The sequence below is a fragment of the Grampus griseus genome (genome assembly GCF_964374135.1).
Source record: "Grampus griseus genome assembly, chromosome: 13".
NCBI lineage: Eukaryota > Metazoa > Chordata > Mammalia > Artiodactyla > Delphinidae > Grampus > Grampus griseus.
Window position 1 is genome coordinate 20,556,509 of NC_139007.1, and position 22,455 is coordinate 20,578,963.

Sequence of the window (22,455 nt, forward strand, 5' to 3'; positions counted from 1 at the left end):
AGGTGATGTAACTTGTGACCTTTCTGAAAAGACAGATAAAATCACTTTGTTTACCAGGCCTGCACTTATTCTGACTTTCTGATTATCTGTACCGCCCTATGGGCAAATCTGGGAGCCCCAAAGAAGTACAAGATGTACGTGCAGTATTTTATAGAGCATTTTGAGTCTCTGATCATTTTCTGTAATCATTCCCAACATTTGACTTTAAAAGCCTGGAAACAAAAGGCTAAGTTGTTTCACTTATAAGTAGGGCCAGGGCCTGATTAATTTTTTATTTGTTGTGTAAGTCAGTGACCTTTAATATGAATAAAAAATACTTTATGTCACTGACACAAAATCTTTAACTTATAAGCTCACAAGAAATGGCCCCCCAAAAAAAAAAAAAAAAGAAATGGCCCAAGATGTATCCCTAGACTTTCCAAGTTCTTTTGAATTGTAACTGAGCCAGATAAATCTAATTATAATGAGTCATATTTAGCTTTTTTTAAAAAAAGCTGTTTTCCCCTAGACCTTTTGAGGTGAAGCGTCCATGAATGTTTTTTAGGTGATCATGTGTATTTGGCTTTTTTGAGTAAACTATTACTGGCAATCATACCAAAATAAAATGCTTTGATATACAAGTTTATTTTCTCATAATTTATGAGTCCAATTTCTACTGAGATTCTGTCATCTAATTTCATGAGACTTTTACTTGTCTTACGGGAGAATTAATCTCTTTACAAACAAAAATTTGTACTTATTTTTAAGAGTAGAGTGATTTGTAATTTTATTAAACAGTGACATTTTGAAAATTTTTGTCTCTTCCTCAGCCCATCTTCATTGCCCTTTCCAATCTGTGGACTAGCTTTCAGGATGAAGCTGTTTTGATTAGCATCCTCAGTAATTTATCTACTCATCTTGAGCCATTTCTGGGGACTCATGAACTGTTCTTTCCTGAGAAAGTGATGCAAGCTCTTCTTGATGGAGTGACTGTGAAAACTGATGCGTGTAGAATGAAAGAGCACATGGGTAACAGAAATCATGCATTATTTCCTCTTCCTCTTAAAATTACCTCTAGAATAAACTCACTCTTTTGTTTTAAAATTTTCAGGTGTATCTTTCTGATAAAGTTTTGAATATCTTTCTTGATTGTAAGACTGCTAATGTTCATTATAGAGAATATGGAAAACAGAAAATATATAAACTGAAGAGTTTGCTATCCAGCAATAACCATTCCTAGTGTTATTGTTAGTGTTTTGGTTAACAATGATTTCCTGTGCTTATAGGTTTCTATTGTAGTCTTAGTGATATTATTATCGGTTTGTAGTAGAAAAGGATATTAATCCTTGCTATATTTGTTGCAAACAAAGCTCCATTTCTTTGGAATGCTATTTGCCATATATGTACCCCAGATTCAGGTTGAAATTTACAAATCAATAAATGTTATCCCTATAAAATTGAGCTTATTTTAGGGCCTTTAAGAGATGCATTGATTCTTATAGAAAGGCTGTTTTTATCAATAAACTTCCTTTTACTTGTTTAGTCCCTGCTGTCTTATTAAAGACAACTCAAAATTCATGAGAAATGTCAAAATAGAGTCTGGGATTTGAATTGTTGCCTAAAAAGAAAGTTTATCCAGAAAGTGAAATTAGATCATTGACTCTCCAAATTTCCTTTTCACATTCTGGTTGTGTAAAGGCAAAAAATAACCCAGTGGCAGGGAAGGAATAAAGATGCAGATGTAGAGAACGGACTTGAGGACATGGGGATGGGGGGAGGGAGAGGGGGAGGGGGAAGCTGGGACGAAGTGAGAGAATGGCATGGACATATATACACTACCAAATGTAAAATAGATAGCTAGTGGGAAGCAGCTGCATAGCACAGGGAGATCAGCTCGGTGCTTTGTGACCACCTAGAGGGGTGGGATAGGGAGGGTGGGAGGGAGATGCAAGAGGGAGAGGATATGGGGATATATGTATACATATAGCTGATTCAATTTGTTGTACAGCAGAAACAAACACAACTTAGTAAAGAAATTATACCCCAATAAAGATGTGAAAAAAAAACGTAGCGGTAATTTGCATTCTTAAATTATTAGAATACATAAAATCTGAAAATGAAATCAGAGAGACTCAAAAACATCCTTCCAGTTAGTTTTTCCTACTTTTTTCATTTTGTTAAAACAGCATATCTGTGCAAATACTAAATGAAACTGAAAAATTAAAGTCACTTCAGCAGTAGGTATTAAACTCAACTATATTGGCAAGACGTGCCATTTCCTACTATAAGTCAAACGTTTTTATTCACTAGAACACAGTTTATCAAGTTACTGCTCCAGGGAATTGGGAGACCCAATGTTCTTTTTTTTTTTTTTTACATCTTTATTGGAGTACAGTTGCTTTACAATGGTGTGTTTGTTTCTGCTTTATAACAAAGTGAATCAGTTATACATATGTTCCCATATCTCTTCCCTCTTGCGTCTCCCTCCCTCCCACCCTCCCTATCCCACCCCTCCAGGCGGTCACAAAGCACCGAGCTGATCTCCCTGTGCTATGCGGCTGCTTCCCACTAGCTATCCTCACCACATCTCATCACCGTTTGAGGCGTTCAGGCATATCAGGAAAAAAGAGTGAAGAAGGTCTGTTTTCTCCAAAGTATGCATTTACTTCCAGCTGTAGCCACGGGGTCACTTGTAGTGTCTGCTGTTTGGATACAGAGCCAGAAACAGAAGTGTAGGTAGCACTGCAAAAGTAAGAACCTCGGGGATCAATGTTTTATTAATTCGCGTTTTTATTTGCGTAAAAAAAATCGGCAAAACTAGGAAGACTTTTTAGAAGTGTGAAGAATAGAAAAGTATATCCTCTGTTACCAAAATTACTAAGTTACTAAGAGATGTTTCCTTGACTCTTTCTGCTCAGAACATTCTCAGTTGTTTAAAGAACTGACAGTCCTAGTATATAAGCATCATATTCAAAGTATTTTGCCACCTCGCCTATTATTAAGAGCTACACTGTCTTGAACGAAGTTAATTCATCTCTGTTTTAGTCACATAGTAGCCGGTCTCTTCTGCTCGTTTCCTGGGTGGTTTACTCTTCCCACTGAATATGGTTTTTCTTGTGCTCCTTTTCATTTTAGAAGAGAGAGTAAATCTGGCGGATTTCAGAAAACTAGAATGGCTTTTCCCAGAAACAACAGCCAATTTTGATAAATTGTTGATTCAGTATCGAGGATTTTGTGCTTACACATTTGCTACAACAGATGGTCTTCTTCTTCCAGGTATATCATTGGAAATAATACTGTCCTCCCTTCTCCAATTTTTTCTTTAAATGATGTGTCCTCATTCTCACTCACTCACTCACTTTGTAAAATTTTATGGACTCTAATGGTGAACTAGGAAAGGAGCTACAAAGATGACCTAAATGCAGTATTTATCTTTGAAGTGCTCGCAGCATAACCCGATAGACTGACATAAACAAGAAATTACAATACAAGCGATAAGTGATGGAATGTGTATATAATGAAATATGGATGCTACAACATCATAAAAGGGGGATGACTCATATGTCGATGAAGGATTTCAGAAGTGTTATGTGGCATTCCTAAAATAGATCATCTTCCAAAGTGATTACTTGAAAGCGCAACAGTTTGACTGATATGTTTATTAAACAATATTCTTTGTCCCTTTTGGTTATATTCCGTTAACATAGATCAGGATTTCTGTATAAGGACATGGCCAGTATTTTATCAAGTACAATTTTTTATGATGTATATATTACTAGAACTTCTCTAAAGAGTAAATCAGAAATTGAGATGAAATAAATTATTATCCAAAAAGTACCATGTGAATTGGTAATAGAATTATTACAAAGAATTGTTGGGATTGTGTGTATACAGGCTAGAGAACATACACATTGACTCATTTTTTTTTTTTATGGTAGAGATTTTTTCATTATGCGAGTAATAAAAGGTTTACCTTGGGAGAACTGAGAGAATAGTATTCTGAGGTCCTGTGAGGGTCACTGACAGGAGAAAACAATCAAGAGCTGTGAAGAAGTAAAAAGCAATAGAATGGAGATGATTTCTTTCTCCCCTTGTCTTTTTTTTCCTTCCCTTCGCTCCCCCCCACCCCAAATCTCTCTCTCTCTGCCTCCACAAATAAGAAGGGAAGGGAGTCATGAGAGACACAAACACAGAAACATGGATGTGGGGTGACACAGACGTAGCATGATGTGGTTGGAAAAGCTATGGGCCAAGATTGGGAGAGCCTGGTTTATTTTTCTTTTTTAATATTTATTTATTGTTTATTTTTGGCTGTGCTGGGTCTTAGTTGCGGCATGAGGAATCTTTTTTTTTTTCGTTGTGGCATGTGGGCTTCTTAGTTGCGCATGCAAACTCTTAGTTGCAGCACACATGTAGGATCTAGTTCCCTGGCCGGGGATGAACCCGGGCGCCCTGCACTGGGAGTGCGGAGTCTGAACTGCTGGACCACCAGGGAAGTCCTGGGAGAGCCTGGGTTCTAGTCCCCGTTGTTCCATTAGTAAACAGAGTAACTTTCAGCAAATCTCTTGTCTTTTGTGGACCTCAGCTTCCACGTCAGGAAAAGAAGGACCAACTAGGAGGTCTGTTTGGTCCCTTCCAGCTCCTACCAACTATGATTCTAAGAAAGGGGGAGAAAGAGAAAAAAAGTAGAAGGGCTTGAGGGGCTTTGCGTTTAGAATCCTCTCAGAATCAGCTAGTCTGGAGACTTTATTTCTACGTGCTACAATATTTCCTGGGCACCAGCCACCTGCACTGCCTCGGAGGAATCCCGTGAGAGTCCCTCCTTCCTCGGAACTGCAGGCCACAGGGCTTGAGTCCCCGGGTAATGCTGGGGCTTACCAGGCAGGGTCCTTTTCAGATGACATCACTGACTTTACTGCTCACCTCTCGTTCCCTTGTGCACTGCTCTAGCCCCACTGGCCTTCTTTGCTGTTCTCGAACATTCCGAGCTCATTTTCACCTCGAATCTTTTGCACTTGCTATTCCCTCTACTTGGACAGCTCTATTCCCCCACAGCTACATATCTTGCTCCCTCATCTTATTCAGCCTTCTCTGATCACCCAACTTAAAATATCAATTTCGCCCTTCTTCCTTTTACTATGTGTTTAACCTGCTTTGCTCACTTGTTTTCTGTAGCACTGATCACTCTCTGGGCTATGGTGTATTGATTCATTTCTTTTCTCTGTATCCTCAGTGCCAAGAACAGGGTCAGTAAATATTCGTTGAATAAGTGAAAGAATAAATAAATAAGACAGTGTTACCGTTTCCTATATAATTCCCACAAACTGTGGATACTTATAACCCATATTTTATGTAGTATCTTTTCATAGTGGGAGATGCTTTCTAACATGCAAATGTACATTTTGGAACAGATGTTTCATTTTTGTTGTTCTTACAGAATTATTTTAAAAACTGTGCTTCTAGTAGTTAGTTTAGTTTAAGGAGATTTGAAAAACCTGCTAGATGATTAAGTGGCTTCTCATAAAAGATTTTTAAACACTTATATCTGGATAGTGAAATATTTTTAGACAAAATCATAATTTAAAAATATGGGATTTCCTGGTGGTCCAGTGGTTAAGATTCCATGCTCCCAGTGCAGGGGGCACAGGTTTGATCCCTGGTCAGGGAACTAAGATCCTGCATGCTGCATGGTGTGGCCAAAAAATAAAATAAAATAAAATAATTAAAAAATGTATAAAATAAATTTCATTTGAATTTTATGTAAAATATAATTTAACAAAATATAACTTAAAATTGCTAGTTGTAACATTTTAGCTATCATTTAACATTTAACATATCACATAAGTGATATGTTAAAAATAGAGTGTATAGGGAATGGTTCTATGAATGTATTATAAACATGGAATCAGTATTTCATATCTTTTTTTAACAATATATTTATTTATTTATTTATTTGGTTGCACCAGGTCTTAGTTGCGGCAGGTGGGCTCCTTAGTTGCGGCTCCAGGGCTCCTTAGTTTTGGCATGCAAACTCTTAGTTGTGGCATGCATGCGGGATCTAGTTCCCCAACCAGGGACCAAACCCAGGCCCCCTGCGTTGGGAGCACAGAGTCTTATCCACTGCGCCACCAGGGAAGTCTCAGTATTTCATATCAAATTCAATTCCTTTTCTTAATTTTCAGGAAATCCAGCAATTGGAATTTTGAAACATAAAGAAAAGTATTACACTTTCAATACCAGAGATGCTGCATATTCATTTGCAGAAAATCCTGAAAATTACATTGATAAAATTAGAGAAAAAGCCAAAAAAAATGCAGAATTGATTGAGCTACTGGAACTTCATCAACAGTTTGAAACCCTTATTCCAAATTCTCAGGTAAGCAGGGTTGGCATTTTAAGAATTCATGACATTTAAAAGTGTAGTTAATAAAAAAAAGTTACGTTTTGCTGTAGAATGGTCCCCCAAGTCCAGGCAAGAGACAGGGTCAGAATGAGGGCCTTTACAGGTTATCTGAAAGGGGTTCACATCTGAAGATGGAAACTAAGGAAATCCACAAAGAATAAATGAAAACAGGACAAGGAGTTAAACTGATGAATTAGACTGGAAAAATCTGAGAGAGCAAGACTACATTTAGATAAATAATTGGAACTACAGTATTTCCTTATCTAAAATGGAAGGAGCTTAGCACAGATAACATAGGTGGTAACTTAGGCTCAGAACTGTAAAATAATTTAACAGGTTTAAATTGCAGTAGTCTGAAAGGCCACAAAATGGATCTGAAGGTGTGTTTCTGTGTGTGTGTGTGTGCCGATTCCTTAATTCATTCAGCAGACACTTACTGAGCCGCTTGCTGTGCACCAGGCATGATTCTGGGCACAGTGAACAAAGCAGGTAGCAACCCCTGCCTGCACGGGGCTCACATTCTACCACTGTGTATCCTTGTTTTCTTCCTCTTTGTCTCTCATTTGTACTGTTCACATTTTAATTGCTCTTTCTGTCATCCTCTCTTGTTTAATTTACCTCTTTTAAACTCACTAAACTAAAACCCCGCAATACATGGTTTATAAATGGTTTGTGTTTGTTATATTTATCAACATTTTGACAGTGAAGCAGGTGGGTGTGGATACGACTGACCAGGTTGGCAGGGATCCCAGCAGTGACTGGTAAGAGGATGATGGGGCTGGTGACAGTGAGGAACAGAGGATGGTCTGAACACTTGGGCAAGAAGACTGACATCCAGCCAAGGACAACTAGGTCAGAAGGGGGCAGCTGTTGGCACTCTTGTTCTCATACCACACTGCCAGTCTGTTGATGTGATGCTCCAGCTGCCCTTTTAAGATAGCACAAAGACAATGAAAGGCTAGAATCAGATAACCAGGGAGGTGTGCTGTATGTAGATACTTGTCTATTAAAGAACAGTTTTCCTCTACATACCTGGTCTTGTTTTTCCCTTTCTGTGTACTTAATCCTGTGTATTTAATCCTTCACTGACCTTTAATACCTATGGAAGTGAGTATTCTTTCTTCATATTTCAATGCTGTATTCATTATTTTTTCTTGCCATTTACTTGCATAATATTGTAAATTATCTTTTCAGCATCTTTTTACCTACCTAAGTATATCATAAGATCATTTTGAAGGCAAAAATTATATCTTACGCTCAATGGTAGGCGTTCAGTAATCATCTGTTTCTTGATTTGGGGAAAGAAGTTCATCTCTTCCCCCTCCTCTTTACTAGGACTTGAGTTTCTTAAACCTCTGCCACCCGCTCCAGCAACTTCATTTCCAGCATAATCATAACTTGTTTCGCCTGGAATCACTGAATACTTAATATTTTAATAGTGAGCTTCTGGGTGCTTCGGCAGAAAGATGAATATATTCCACTAAAATAGATAATAATCTGCTGTGTATGCAGAGCTCGAGTTTAAGATATCTTCTAAAGATGTTCTGATACTTTAAACAAATGTGATGTATACCTAATCTTTAACAGCTATTCTAAACTTCTGTCCATTTCCAATAAGGTATTCACTTATGCTCCCCACTGTGAACATTGGAGAGGGACATTTGACTTGGGATGAGTGATGTTAGGTTTTCTCCTTCCAAAGTACACCTCTTACATTAAGTTCAAAAAATCAGGCACAAATTCCTAATGCCTGGGAAAGTAATTACATTTGGCTCGCTAATTATGAACTTTTTAAATTTTGCTGGTATTTACAAGTATGTTTCATGTTGTTTTCCTAATATTTTGTCAATTTTAGCTAAATATTTCAGTTATCTGTAAATAATGTTTATTTTTTACAAATATTAATTACAAAACTCCACTTCTTTAGATGAAAGAGGTTGACAAACATTACATAAAACCAATTGCAAAGTGTGAAAGTAGCACACAGACGGATACACATTTATTGCCACCAACAATTGTGAGATCATATGAGTGGAATGAATGGGAATTAAGAAGAAAAGCTATAAAATTGGTTTGTAACAATATTTTCTAAAATTATTTATAGGTTGGGGAATTCTAATATGTTGTTACTCATAGAGTTGGTAAGCTAAATTATTTATATAAAATAGTGAGTTGTACACAGTTTTTTTTGCTAAAATAAAAATAATTAGTATAATTTATAATTTTCCAGCTTTACATTGTAAGATTATCTTCTAGGTTTTTTTTTTAAATTAGTTTATTTATTTATTTTTGGCTGCATTTGGTCTTTGTTGCTGCGCGTGGGCTTTCTCTAGTTGCAGCGAGCGGGGCCCACTCTTTGTTACAGTGCAAGGGCTTCTCATTGTGGTGGCTTCTCCTGTTGTGGAGCATGGTCTCTAGGCATGTGGGCTTCAGTAGTTGTGGCACACGGACTCAGTAGTTGTGGCACGTGGGCTCAGTAGTTGTGGCGCACGGGCTTAGTTGCTCCGAGACATGTGGGAATCTTCCCGAACCAGGGATCGAACCCGTGTACCCTGCATTGGCAGGTGGATTCTTAACCACTGTGCCACCAGGGAAGTCCCTATCTTCTAGTTTTAAGCATATATAGAAATACAGAACCATGAAACTGCTCTCAAATTATATCAGCCAGTAACTAGAACAATGATAGTTGCTATCTTTCTATCTCCTTTTCTCAATCTCTACTCTGTCTCTCTACTGATGTATATAATAGTTTTAATTAATTGTGCTCACCTATAAGGTGCTAGTATTTAAAGCCCTGCAGCTTCCTCTAATCATTTGAAGCATACCCTTCTCTTTCTTGGACTTTTTTTTGAGGAGCAGAATGTTACTGCTGTTATAGCACAGACACAGTCCCCTCTTATTGTCAACTTGTTCTCTCCAGACGTCTCACTTGTCCTTCTGATTCGCAGTCATCTTAATCACAGTAGGTACCTACCCTTGAAGCCTTCTTTGAAACTCTCATCCCTATCTGACTCAGTGGAATTTCCCCCCACTCTTCCTTTTGATAGTATCTGGTCATTTTAAACAACAAATATTTATAGTGTGAAGGAACAAGCTCTTTTTATAACTGTAGCCTTTTCTCAGTGTATTTTATCCAGCTCTTTAATGGAAATCAGGTGTGGAAATAAAGGACGACTACTCAAATGAGAACAGAGGCTATTTATTCGAAGCTTGCTATATCAAGGGAGCCAGTCACCATCACTTGTGTTTGGCAGAGACTCAAAGTTGGGGAGAGGAGTGAGAAAGTTTTATAGTGAAAAAGGGGAAGGCTTCAGGTATTCCTCTGACAGGAGGATGTTGACAGGGGAAACTGGAGGCGGGCTAACTAGCAGCGGGCGATGTGTGGGGGGATATCTTTTGTGATTGGTTTAGTGAGCATATTTGGCTTTCTCTAGTTGGTCCAGAGATGGAAGGGGAGACAGCAGGAAAAAAAAAAAAATAGGGCTGTTCTGCTCTTCTGAGCTGATTGCTACAGCTACCGAGGTTGTGGTTTGGCTTCCAAGACTGGTTGCTGCAGAGGTGTGGGTTCGAGTTCTGTTATCATATAAGGTCCAACCTAGGTCCGTTTGTATATTCAGTCTCTCTTTTCACTAACCACATCATTTCCCTTGCCACCCTCTCTGGTGGCAGCTTTTCAGTCCCCTGATTTCTCAAGATGAGGAAGGTTCAGCTTCCTGGAATATTTTCCAGATCAGCGGTCCCCAACCTTTTTGGCACCAGGGACCAGTTTCATGGAAGACAGTTTTTCCACGGGGGAGGTGGGGGATGGCTCAGGCGGTGATGGGAGCGATGGGGGCGATGGGAGCGATGGGGAGCGATGGGGGCGATGGGGAGGGATGGGGAGCGATGGGGAGCGATGGGGTGATGGGGGCGATGGGGAGCGATGGAGAGCGATGAGGGCAATGGGGAGCGATAGGGAGTGATGGGGGTCGATGGGAGGCGATGGGGAGCGATGGGGGGCGATGGGGAGCGATGGGGGCGATGGGGGCGATGGGGGGCGATGGGGAGCGATGGGGGGCGATGGGAGGCGATGGGAGGCGATGGGGAGCGATGGGGGCGATGGGGGGCGATGGGGAGCGATGGGGGCGTTGGGGAGCGACGGGGGAGATGGGGGAGATGGGGGCGATGGGGAGCGATGGGGGCGATGGGGTCGATGGGGAGCGATGGGGACGATGGGGAGCGATGGGGAGCGATGGGGGGCGATGGGGAGCGATGGGGACGATGGGGAGCGATGGGGGCGATGGGGAGGGATAGGGGACGATGGGGGGCGATGGGGAGCGATGGGGGCGATGGGGGGCGGCAGATGAAGCTTCATTCGCTCGCCTGCCACTCACCTCCTGCTGTGCGGCCCGGGTCCTAACAAGCTGCGGACTGGTACTGGTCCTCGGCCCAGGGGTTGGGGACCCCTGTTCTGGATCATTGTTCCATTAGCATTCTTACCATTTACTCTTCTGTAGTTCATGAAGCTCCCATTCCCTGCATTCTTTTCTGTTATCTATCAATACTAGACTCACTTGAGCTCATCAGATGTATACTGGGTAACGTATATATATCCTACCACCTTGTTCTTCAGGAACTAATAGTCTAGCAAGTGACATTGATACACTAAAAATATTTTAGTATCTCTTGGTAAGTGGTATAACAGAAGTGAAATAAAAATTCTGCTCCATTGACTTAGGTGACATTTTAAGTTGGTCTTGAGATACACATAGACAAAGGAGAAGAGAGGAGTGATGGTTGGACAGGATATGGGAGGTATAGGTGGCAGATTAGGCCTGGCCTGGAAATGTTAAGAGAATGCGGTGTTCAATGGGGCTGAACCTCATACTGACTGGACCCCCCTGTCTTCTCACTCCTCGACTTCATTCTTCTTCCCACCTTAGATGGAATTATCCCCTAGAATTGCAGCATGTTGAATGCCAGCTCCCCATGTATTACCAACATGACCTGTTGATAAGACAAAGCTGAATATATGGCTTAGAGCTGTAACGGAACCACCCTTCAGCAGAGCTTTGCAATGTCTCAGAGGGGGAACAGCAAGGTCGGGATTTATTGAGACTTTGAAGTTTGGTTGAAGGCAGGTCTTTTGATGCCTGGGCTCAGTCAGGGGATGTGTTGGGGGCCTGAATTGGGTTGTAAAGATTATGAAAAAGCAGTCCAGGATTGATGGGAATAGCAAGGTGAATCTTCAGGCAAGGGACGCAGAGTCTTAGGGCTTCTTCTGTGTGTTAATGCTTACCACTGAAGAGTCATGCAGCTTTCAGAACATGCATCATGTTCTGTAATGAACAATCAAGTTATGTGCTTTGGCAAGAGTCTCTTGGAATAATAAAATTATGCTAGTGAAGACAAAGGAATAGCAAAGTCCTGTTAATGTAGACGATAAGCTGTGTGTGGGAGAAGTAGTTTTGGTTCTCAGTCACCTGCAGTGTCTCAAACGCTGAAATGTTTCCTCTAATTCCAGGTCTCTCCTTCTTAACTCACATGCTGTAATCCCTTCTGAGTTTTTTCCTTGGATTTTACCACAACTTCAATAAAACTCTTATTCTCTTTTTTTATAAACTCCTCCTTGCTTCCCAGCCTGAGCAAACTGTTTAATCTCATGTTTAGCTGTAATCCATAAAAGGAGTAAGCATAATGTAGAAAAATGTAAAGTATTATCTGGAAACATCAGAGCTTTTTATATTAGAAGTTTTGGGTGAAGCCCATTTAGGTAAGACAATGGAAATCTTAAATTGTTGTCTTTTAAAAAAATAAGCCAAGAATGGTGGGAAAATCCAAGTTATATGACTCTCAAAGTATAATAATGAATGAATTATTATATTATTATATTAACAAAGAATTGAGCTCACTGTAGGTTTGAATCTGTGTGTTCTCTCTTTGGGTCCATTTTCATTATTTAATCTATTTTCCTACTTCTCAGACAAGGGTATTTATTTTCTGTTATGTTCTAAATTTTCCAGTGTTTTAATGTTTTGCAGAAACATGCTATGTTGCAGGACTAATTTCTTTGTGGATTGAGATGAAAAAAAAAAGGCCGATACTAACTGGTACCTGACAGTATTTTATTTGTTCTTTAGAGAAATGTTCATTCCTGTGTATTCTCTTTCTACTTAGGCCAATTTGCGTCGGAAAGTTACTCACTCGGTACAGACTGATCTTAGTCACATGAGAAGAGAAAACTGTTCCCAGGTGTACCCTTCAAAGGATGCTAGCACACAGTCAATGAGGGAAGCCAGCAGCCAAGTGCCCCGGCCCCAGATTTATGTAGCTGGTTTCCGCGGGGGCCATACCAAGACCACCTGTGAAATCAAGGTGAACTTAACTAGAGCCATTGATGAAACCTAGTTAGAGACCACACTTTTAACGTAGATACCACTAAATTGTGAACAATGGCAAATATTTAAAAGTATTTTTGCATCCATGAAAATTAGCTAATTTTGTGGGGCTGGCACGTTCATTGGTGGTATGAATGTTTTTGGGTTCTCACCCATGTGCACTGTCAAACTGCTACAACAAATGAAAAATCGTTTTCTGTAATACATTTTTCATTCTATTAAAATTGCAAAGTAAAACTCTGTCCATTCCTCTTTGACTTGTAAGAAAAAGTTTGGTAGCATTATGACTGAAATTATTAGATATTAATATAAGATGATTAGATATTAATATATATAAGATTGTTATGCATGGGATAGAAATTTATTTAGATAACTTTTTATATATTGATATAAGATTATTGTATCTGGGATAGAAGTTTATTTCTAAAATCATATTTAATGTTGAACATTAAAAATGTAAACCATAATCAATATTTTCAGCTTCATTAGCTATTAAATGCACCATGGATTAAATTGATATGTAATAAGACCTCACTAATTTGGAACAGTTGGAACAAAGATCCACATGATGTTTTTATTTTTTTAAATTTTATTTTAAAAAGCATTTATTTATTTTTATTATGTATTTTTAAAAATTTATTTTGGCTGCACTGGGTCTTAGTTGAGGCATGCAGGATCTTTGTTGTGGCATGCGGGATCTTTAGTTGCAGCATGCGGACTTCTTAGTTGTGGCATGTGGGGGGCATGTGAACTCTTAGTTGCGGCATGCATGCAGGATCTAGTTCCCTGACCAGGGGTCCAACCTGGGCCCCCTGCATTGGGAGCGTGGAGTCTTACCCACTGGACCACCAGGGAAGTCCCACATGATGTTTTTTAAAATCTGGAAATTTTACATGGAATCTGGATTCTGGCCCCTTGAAAAGATTGGCATATCTAGCAGCACTCGGCCAGCATTCCTGTAACTAGTAGCTTTGCCCTTTCGTAGGGCAGGTACTTCTGGTTTTAATTCTTGCTGCCTTACGGGTCTCCTACTTCACTCCTTTGACCTATTTTGCCTAACTCCATAGGTTGTGTTTAGGGCCCCTGTCAATTACTGATAGCCAAATTTTAGAGCTGTTGTTTTGTTGCTGCCTTACACACTCCCAATACCTAAGCATGGATAATGAAGTCTCTCAAGCAGAGGGCCTGTTAAGCCTGGGGGCAGGGGGTGTCATTTATATTTAGCACATATTTTTGGCTTAGGTGACTCTTACTAAGGTGTTTGTATAATTTATTTTCTATGTAGGTTAAATGTTACTTATAATATGATATGCTTCAAAATCCATTTTTCTCAGATACTATAAAGGTAAACTTCAAACAGATCTACTTCTAAGTTGTCATGATTTTCATACCTGTAGTTTAATTTTTTTACTGAAGTATAGTTGATTTACAATGTGTTAATTTCTGCTGTACAGCAAAGTGATTCAGTTATCCATATATCTACATCCTTTTTTATATTCTTTTCCATTATGGTTTATCACAGGATATTGAATATTGTTCCCTGTGTTCTGCAGTAGGACCTTGTTGTTTATCATACCTGTAGTTTAAAAATGAAGTTAAAGATGGGCTGGCTGGCTGTTGAGGCAAGGCCTGGGGGTGGGGGTGGAGTGGACATGGGGTTGGGAGGGCTCTGTACCTGAAGAGGGTGGTTACAGCTAATACTAAACTTTGCAAATTCAGGAATTTGATTTTACCCGTTCTAATCAACCCTCCTTTGATTCTGCAAGATTTTTAAACACAGAAAAGGATGGCTGATAAGCCACAATTTGGGGTTACCAGGTTAGGGCTGAAAGTAGAATTGCCAAGTGCATAAAAATACCACATACTATGTGAAAAGCTAAACATCAGAAAGTCATCTGGTAAGTACAACAGAATGAGAATACAGGGAGCTAGATCAAACGGTAAACTCATCTTCTCCCAAGACCTCCACTGTCTACCCAAGCCCCATCACTCTCTAAAGATTTCCAACCATATGTTGGACCCAGTGTCAGTCGGTTACCCCCATTTCAGCAGGTCACAGGCCGAACTCATTTCCTCTACCAAACTTGTTTCTCTCTCTGTATTTCCTTCTGTGGTCAAAGGCATCACTACCTACTCAGTAGCATAAATTAAAAACTTCTGGATTGTCTTTCTCACACAGCCCCTGCATTTAACTAGTCACCAAGCCCTGTTGACTTGGCTTCATCTGCCTTTGGGAACCGTGTCTTCCTATTCTCACTGCTATTGCCGTAGTTTAGGACTTAGTCCTATTGCCTGATTCATCGGCGTAACTTTTCTAACACACAAATTTGATCAGGTCACCTGGCTTCCTCCCCTACAACCTTCACTTCCCTTGTTTAAACAGACACTTTTCCATTATCTGGGGGATAAAAACTCCTTGCCATATTCTATAAGACTTTTCATATATATCCATGTATCTTCCAGTTTCATTTTCTGCCCCCTCATGCTCTCTGCACACACTACACATACAGGCAAATGGAGCCGAAACTCTTCGAGTGTGTTATGGTCTTTGATACCATCCCTCTCTGTGCTTGCTTGTCACTCTGTCCCCTGGAATGTACTCCACAGACACCCTCAGGAAATCTGTTTGTCCCCATGAAATCTGTTGATCAGATTTTACTTTTTCAATGAAGGTTTTCCCCATCACCTTTGAGAGAATTAATTGCTCTTCCTTTGGGTTTTCATTGGATTTTATTCATATTCTTATTATAACACTTGAAGTAAAAAGGTCTATATGTGTCCATGTGTATTCTCCCCGTTAGACTGTGCATTTCTTGAGAGTTGAACTGTGTTTTAGTCATTCTTATATCCCTGGTATTGTTATAGTACCTTGTTGGATGAATGAATTTTAAAAGAAAAGGAATGAAAGAAAGGACAAACTGGAAGCAGAGTACTGGTTGAGTGATTATTCTAATAGTCAAGGTGGTAGTTCAGTCGCAAAGTAGTTTTTGGAAAAGAGGGAGAAAAACTGAGAGGCAAAGTAAGAACATCTACGGGGAAGGTGGTGGGAAATAAAGTTGGATAAGCAGGCTTGTATAGATTTTGGAGGACTCTGAAAGCCAGGCAGAGGAATGTGTTGCGTTCCTGTAGTAGGATATTAGAAAACTGTGGCAGATTCTTGAACAGAAGATCCATTGTGGAAGGGAGATACTGGAATTGGGGAGATGGTGAGGAAGCTGTTACAAGAGTTAGGGCATTGCAGTAATGGAAGACATGAAGGCGCAAATGTGAGATTTAATGAAGGGAATCTAACATTCCAGGGAAGGGAAGGGAAAATCAAAGTCTCTACCCTAGGGTTGCTAGGAAACAGAGGATAATTGAGAAGAGGAACTGGTTGGTCAAAAAAGATAATGTGTTCAGTACTGGAAATTTTGAGTTTAAGAAATGACAAAGATAGTAAAGCAGAGGTGACTGGAATTTGATCTGGAGATAGATAATTTGGGGGATCATCCCCAACGAATGGGGATGGAATGAGGAGGAAGAGATAAGACAGAGGAACAGTCAGAAGAGTAGAAAAAGACGTAAAGGAATCTCTGTGATTATGGAAGTAAAGTCTAGGTCTACTACTTATTAGCTGTGTTACTTAATATCTCTCTGCTGCAGTTTCTTCATCATAAAAACTGGTGTAATAACATTTCCCAACTCATTGGCTTGTTGAGAGGATTAAATGAGTTAGTTAACACGTGTAAAGCATTTGTCTGGTAAGTGCCTTGTCATTGTTAGCCAGGAGAGAAGCCCCAGTGTTTCATTTCTGCTGCATTCCCATCCTCGTTTTCCCCGATTTCTGTTTTCTAGCTCTTAGTGCCTAGAATAATGCTGGCACATTAGGACTTTTAGTAAATGTCTGATGAACAAACCCAAGAGAATGAGGAATGGAGTTGGCAGCGGCTAAGCTGTTTTAATAGAGTTGGCTTGAGTAGAAATAAGATTGCAGCCAGCGAAGCAGAAAATTGTACAACTAAGTACAAAGTACTTACCAGGGACTGGCAGGAAAAGAGAAACGGGATTATGGTAACTAAAAATGGAAGCAGAGGCAAGGGAGAGTTAAGCTCAAATGAGAAATGTTTAGATACTGATGATTTTTACTCATATTTAACTCTTTTAGTTCAGACACTGAATTGTACATTGTCTCTTTGTATTTTTTTTTTTTTTTTTTTTGTTGCGGTACGCGGGCCTCTCACTGCTGTGGCCTCTCCTGCTGCCGAGCACAGGCTCCGGACGCGCAGGCTCAGCGGCCATGGCTCACGGGCCCAGCCGCTCCGCGGCATGTGGGATCTTCCCAGACTGGGGCACGAACCCGTGTCCCCTGCATTGGCAGGCGGACTCTCAACCACTGCGCCACCAGGGAAGCCCTTGTCTCTTTGTATTTTTAAACAAATTTTCTCAATTCTAAAATGCAACAATTCTTCTGGCTTCTCTTTAGTAATTTTATACCGTAGGAAAGAGTTGTTTTAAAATAATAACCTAGCAAATTGGCTTTGGATGTTTTCTTAATAGCAGAATGAGAATAATATGCTTAATCTCACTCTGTCTACAGTTGGAGATTTGTCTACACAGTTCTTTCTGGTTAATGGTTTACTGTACTTTAGACCTTACCACTTTTAGTAATCTATTATACAGCTACCATAGTTGAACTACAGCCTCCTTAAGCCTTTTGGCATTTGCTTCCTGCACAGTCTTCTTGTTTAATGAATGAAGTTCACACTTTTATATGCTTTGTTACTAATGGAGACATAGTGGGCTTCCTTTCGCACAGTTCACTGAGACTAGGGTAGCCCTGATACCAGAGCAGAGATAGAAGTGAGCAGGGTATCGAGACAAACGCTGCAGTTTGATAGTGACAATCACTGGGGTCTCAAATGGTCTCAGATGGATAGTGAATATCACTGGGGTCTCAAATGGAAACAGTAACGGCTGCTGTAAGGTTATTCCATCATCAGGCAAATGAGCTTATGGCTCACATGTTGGAGATGGCTGCTCCTTGCCCTAACCAAGGTTTGTCTAGAAAACTAGGCATACATAAAAGAAACACATTCAACTGACATTCGCCCTCGAAGACTTAGGATAATTAGAAATGAGAAAGTAAAAACTAGCTTCAACTAAGAATATTATAAATATCTGCTTGGCCATTCATTGGGCTGGGATAACGAGCACAGAAGTCCCAGCTGCAGAGTTAACAGGACATAACATACCTCTCAAGGATATGCTACAGTTGTAAAGTATAATAACAACCCCCTTTTCTAAGTGTCTGCTTTTTATTTCACTGAAAAATTTTGTTCTCTAAAATCGTATGCTACTAGGAACCTTGCTGTTGAAATTGTATCAGTAAGAATGAAACACTCCTTCCTTGCTTGAAGGATTTAAGTCACTTTGACACAAAGAAGCAGCCTCAGTTTCCAACCTAGGTGCAAAGCCTTCATTTAAGGGGCTCCTGAATACAGCAGTCCACATCTATAGTAACTTCAGAGTTTCCAAGAAACAGGATCCTGAGACTGTTCTGCAGTCCAGATCTGATGTTGAGTTTTTCACACACAGCCCTGCTTTGAAGCTATCAAAATATTGCTGCTTTTTATTTATTTATTATTTTTTTAACATCTTTATTGGAGTATACTTGCTTTACAATGGTGTGTTAGTTTCTGCTTTATAACAAAGTGAATCAGCTATACATATACATATATCCCCATATCTCTTCCCTCTTACGTCTCCCTCCCTCCCTACCCCACCCTTCTAGGTGGTCACAAAGCACCGAGCTGATCTCCCTGTGCTATGTGGCTGCTTCCCACTAGCTATCTATTTTACATTTGGTAGTGTATATATGTCCATGCCACTCTCTCACTTCGTCTCAGCTTACCCTTCCCCTCCCCGTGTCCTCAAGTCCATTCTCTACGTCTGCGTCTTTATTCCTGTCCTGCCCCTAGGTTCTTCAGAACCACTTTTTTTTTTTTTTTAGGTTCCATATATATGTATTAGCACACGGTATTTGTTTTGCTCTTTCTGACTTACTTCACTCTGTATGACAGACTCTAGGTCCATCCACCTCACTACAAATAACTCAGTTTTATTTCTTTTTATGGCTGAGTAATATTCCATTGTATATATGTGCCATATCTTCTTTATCCATTCATCTGTTGATGGACACTTAGGTTGTTTCCATGTCCTGGCTATTGTAAATAGAGCTGCAATGGACATTGTGGTACATGACTTTTTGAATTATGGTTTTCTCAGTGTATATGCCCAGTAGTGGGATTGCTGGGTCATATGGTAGTTCTATTTTTAGTTTTTTAAGGAACCTCCGTACTGTTCTCCATAGTGGCTGTATCAATTTACATTCCCACCAACAGTGCAAGAGGGTTCCCTTTTCTCCACACCCTCTCCAGCATTTGTAGATTTTTTGATGATGGCCATTCTGGCTGGTGTGAGGTGATACCTCAATGTAGTTTTGATTTGCATTTCTCTAATGATTAGTGATGTTGGGCATCCTTTCATGTGTTTGTTGGCAATCTGTATATCTTCTTTTTTTTTTGCACTTTGCGGACCTCTCACTGTTGTGGCCTCTCCCGCTGTGGAGCACAGGCTCTGGACGCGCAGGCTCAGCAGCCATGGCTCACGGGCCCAGGCGCTCCGCGGCATGTGGGATCCTCCCGGACCGGGGCACGAACCCGTGTCCCCTGCATCGGCAGGCGGACTCTCAACCACTGTGCCACCAGGGAAGCCCTGTACATCTTCTTTTGAGAAATGTCTATTTAGGTCTTCTGCCCATTTTTGGATTGGGTTGTTTTTTTGATATTGAGCTGCATGAGCTGTTTGTAAATTTTGGAGATTAATCTTTTGTCAGTTGCTTCATTTGCAAATATTTTCTCCCATTCTGAGGGTTGTCTTTTTGTCTTGTTTATGGTTTCCTTTGCTGTGCAAAAGTTTTAAAGTTTCATTAGGTCCCATTTGTTCATTTTTGCTTTTATTTCCATTTCTCTAGGAGGTGGGTCAAAAAAGGATCTTGCTGTGATTTATGTCATACAGTGTTCTGTCTATGTTTTCCTCTAAGAGTTTTATAGTGTCTGGCCTTACATTTAGGTCTTTAATCCATTTTGAGTTTATTTTTGTGTATGGTGTTAGGGAGTGTTCTAATTTCATTCTTTTACATGTAGCTGTACAGTTTTCTCAGCACCACTTATTGAAGAGGCTGTCTTTGCTCCATTGTATATTCTTGCCTCCTTTATCAAAAGTAAGGTGACCATATGTGTTTGGGTTTATCTCTGGGCTTTCTATCCTGTTGCATTGATCTATATTTCTGTTTTTGTGCCAGTACCATACTGTCTTGATTACTGTAGCATTGTGGTGTAGTCTGAAGTCCGCAGGCCTGATTCCTTCAGCTCTGTTTTTCTTTCTCAAGATTGCTTTGGCTATTCGGAGTCTTTTGTGTTTCCATACAAATTGTGCAATTTTTTGTTCTAGTTCTGTGAAAAATGCCGTTGGTAGTTTGATAGGGATTGCACTGAATCTGTAGATTGCTTTGGGTAGTAGAGTCATTTTCACAATGTTGATTCTTCCAATCCAAGAACATGGTGTATCTCTCCATCTGTTTGTATCACCTTTAATTTCTTTCATCAGTGTCTTATAGTTTTCTGCATACAGGTCTTTTGTCTCCTTAGGTAGGTTTATTCCTAGGTATTTTATTCTTTTTGTTGCAAAATATCACTTCTTTTTAAATTTCACCTAACTCCATTCTTCACCCACATTCTATAACTCTGTTTTTCCTTTGTTTCCTGAGACTTCCCACAGTTATTCTGGTGTGCAGTCTCTCTTGCTGGAATGAGCCAATAATCCTGACTCTGTCTGACTATAGGTTTGTCCCTGGTGGTTTTGGGCTGATCACGTTAGGACAAGGGCATCAAAATCTAGTCAAGGCTTATGGCAATGGAGTAGAAAGTCTTCACAGGCAATGAAAATTTACAGGAAAGCTGGGGTTCAGCAGCAGGATATGTATGTGAACCACAAATGCCACAAAACTGGCCCCAAAGCATTTTACCCACCACCCTAATTATGGGGTGTGTGTGTGTGTGTGTGTGTGTGTGTGTGTGTGTGTGTTTAATACTATTCTCCCCCAGAAGGAACCATAGCTTCTTGAAGTGTAGTTGATTCCATGGCCTAGGACAGGGAAGAATGAAGATTGGCCTGGAACCTGGAACGTGGAAATCAAAAATGCTTCAAAAAGCTTGTGCAGATTTAAAGGAGTAGGCTTACAGGGACCATACTGGGACAATTTGAGTGTCCAGAGGAGAATAATTATAGTTAATTGAAGTAAGTTGAGACTATCATGATACCCCAAAATGGGAAGAGATAAATAAACTGTACAGAGCAGTAGTTACAAAACAAAAGAAGAAATGTCTGATAGAATATTTTTAATTTTCACAATTAATTTCAAGTACACATATGAATTTTTGTTTAAGTGTACGTATAAGAAATACACAGCATGGAACTGAATAATTCCATAAGTGAGAACTGTACCAATTACAGGAAGAGGTGATCAGCACCAGTGAGCACACATACACCAGGCAGAGGGAAGATCCAACACTGTTCCAAAGTGAGATTAATCCAATGTCTGACTATGTAAACTGTGATCACCTTCTGTGAGCCCCTTCTGATATTAATGTGATGCTAATAAGGAATGAAAAATATTCCAATAATGTAGACTATATATCTATGTATATAATGATAAGACAATGGTATATAACATTGACCACCCAAACCTTTAAAAAATCATTTTGGAGAAAGATCATGCCATAGAAGGTGTAGGCTGCTGGGCATCTCAGAATCTTGTACCCATGTTCCTGTAAGAACTGAGGTACTTACATAGTATTTTTAATCCACATATCTTGAAGACCATTCATTTTCCAGAGTATTATTTCTAACATCGCTTATGCTAATTAATATGCTTCAGTGAACGTGGAGATCATAGCAGTTGAAGTAAATGCCTGTTGATATGTCTAATGTTTTCGGAGCCCTTTCGTTGTGCGAAGATCGTGCAGTTAGCATGTCTGGCTAGGTAAACATAATGATAATGCTGACGATGAGGACACAGGCACAAGACTTCTGAACAATATGTAATATAAACTATACAGTAAGTCTCCTACATACGAACGAGGTCTGTTCCGAGAACATGTTTGTAAGTCCAATTTGTTCGTAAGTCCAACAAAGTTAGCCCAGGTACCCAACTAACAAAATCGGCTATAGAGTACTGTAATAGGTTTATAATACTTTCACACAAATAATACATAAAAAACAAGCAAAAAATAAAACATTTGAAACCTTATAGTACAGTATCTTGAAAAGTACAGCAGTACAGTACAACAGCTGGCATATACGCGCTGGCATCAAGTGAACAGGCAAGAAGAGTTACTGACTGGAGGAGGGAGAGGAGGTGGGAGATGGTAGAGCTGAAGGATCGTCAGCAATAGGAGAGGGAGGGCAAGCTGCAATTTCACTCACGCCTGGGGTTGATGGAATGCACGTTCGCATCTTTGAAAGTTCGCCACTTGAAGGTTGGTATATAGGGGAATTACTGTAAGTTTAAATAAGAGGTAACAAAGGAGTTTCATGGAAGTTACAGAAGTTGCCAACGCTGTCGAAAGAAGTTTCTGTTACTTTACGAGTTCTTGG

The 22,455-nt window shown here is 39.9% G+C and overlaps 1 protein-coding gene across 1 annotated transcript in view; it reads left to right on the forward strand.

The window, feature by feature from the left end:
• Positions 1–12,769, forward strand: part of CFAP206 (cilia and flagella associated protein 206) — a gene marked incomplete at its 3' end in the record, with an annotated part of 29,557 nt that extends 16,788 nt beyond the window's left edge. Inside the window, exons 8-12 of the mRNA XM_082669275.1 lie at positions 810–1,008; positions 3,115–3,255; positions 6,162–6,355; positions 8,310–8,453; positions 12,539–12,769. Coding sequence (XP_082525401.1) covers positions 810–1,008; positions 3,115–3,255; positions 6,162–6,355; positions 8,310–8,453; positions 12,539–12,769 — 909 coding nt within the window. The remainder of the gene's footprint in view (positions 1–809; positions 1,009–3,114; positions 3,256–6,161; positions 6,356–8,309; positions 8,454–12,538) is intronic.
• Between the last annotated feature and the right edge of the window lie 9,686 nt (positions 12,770–22,455).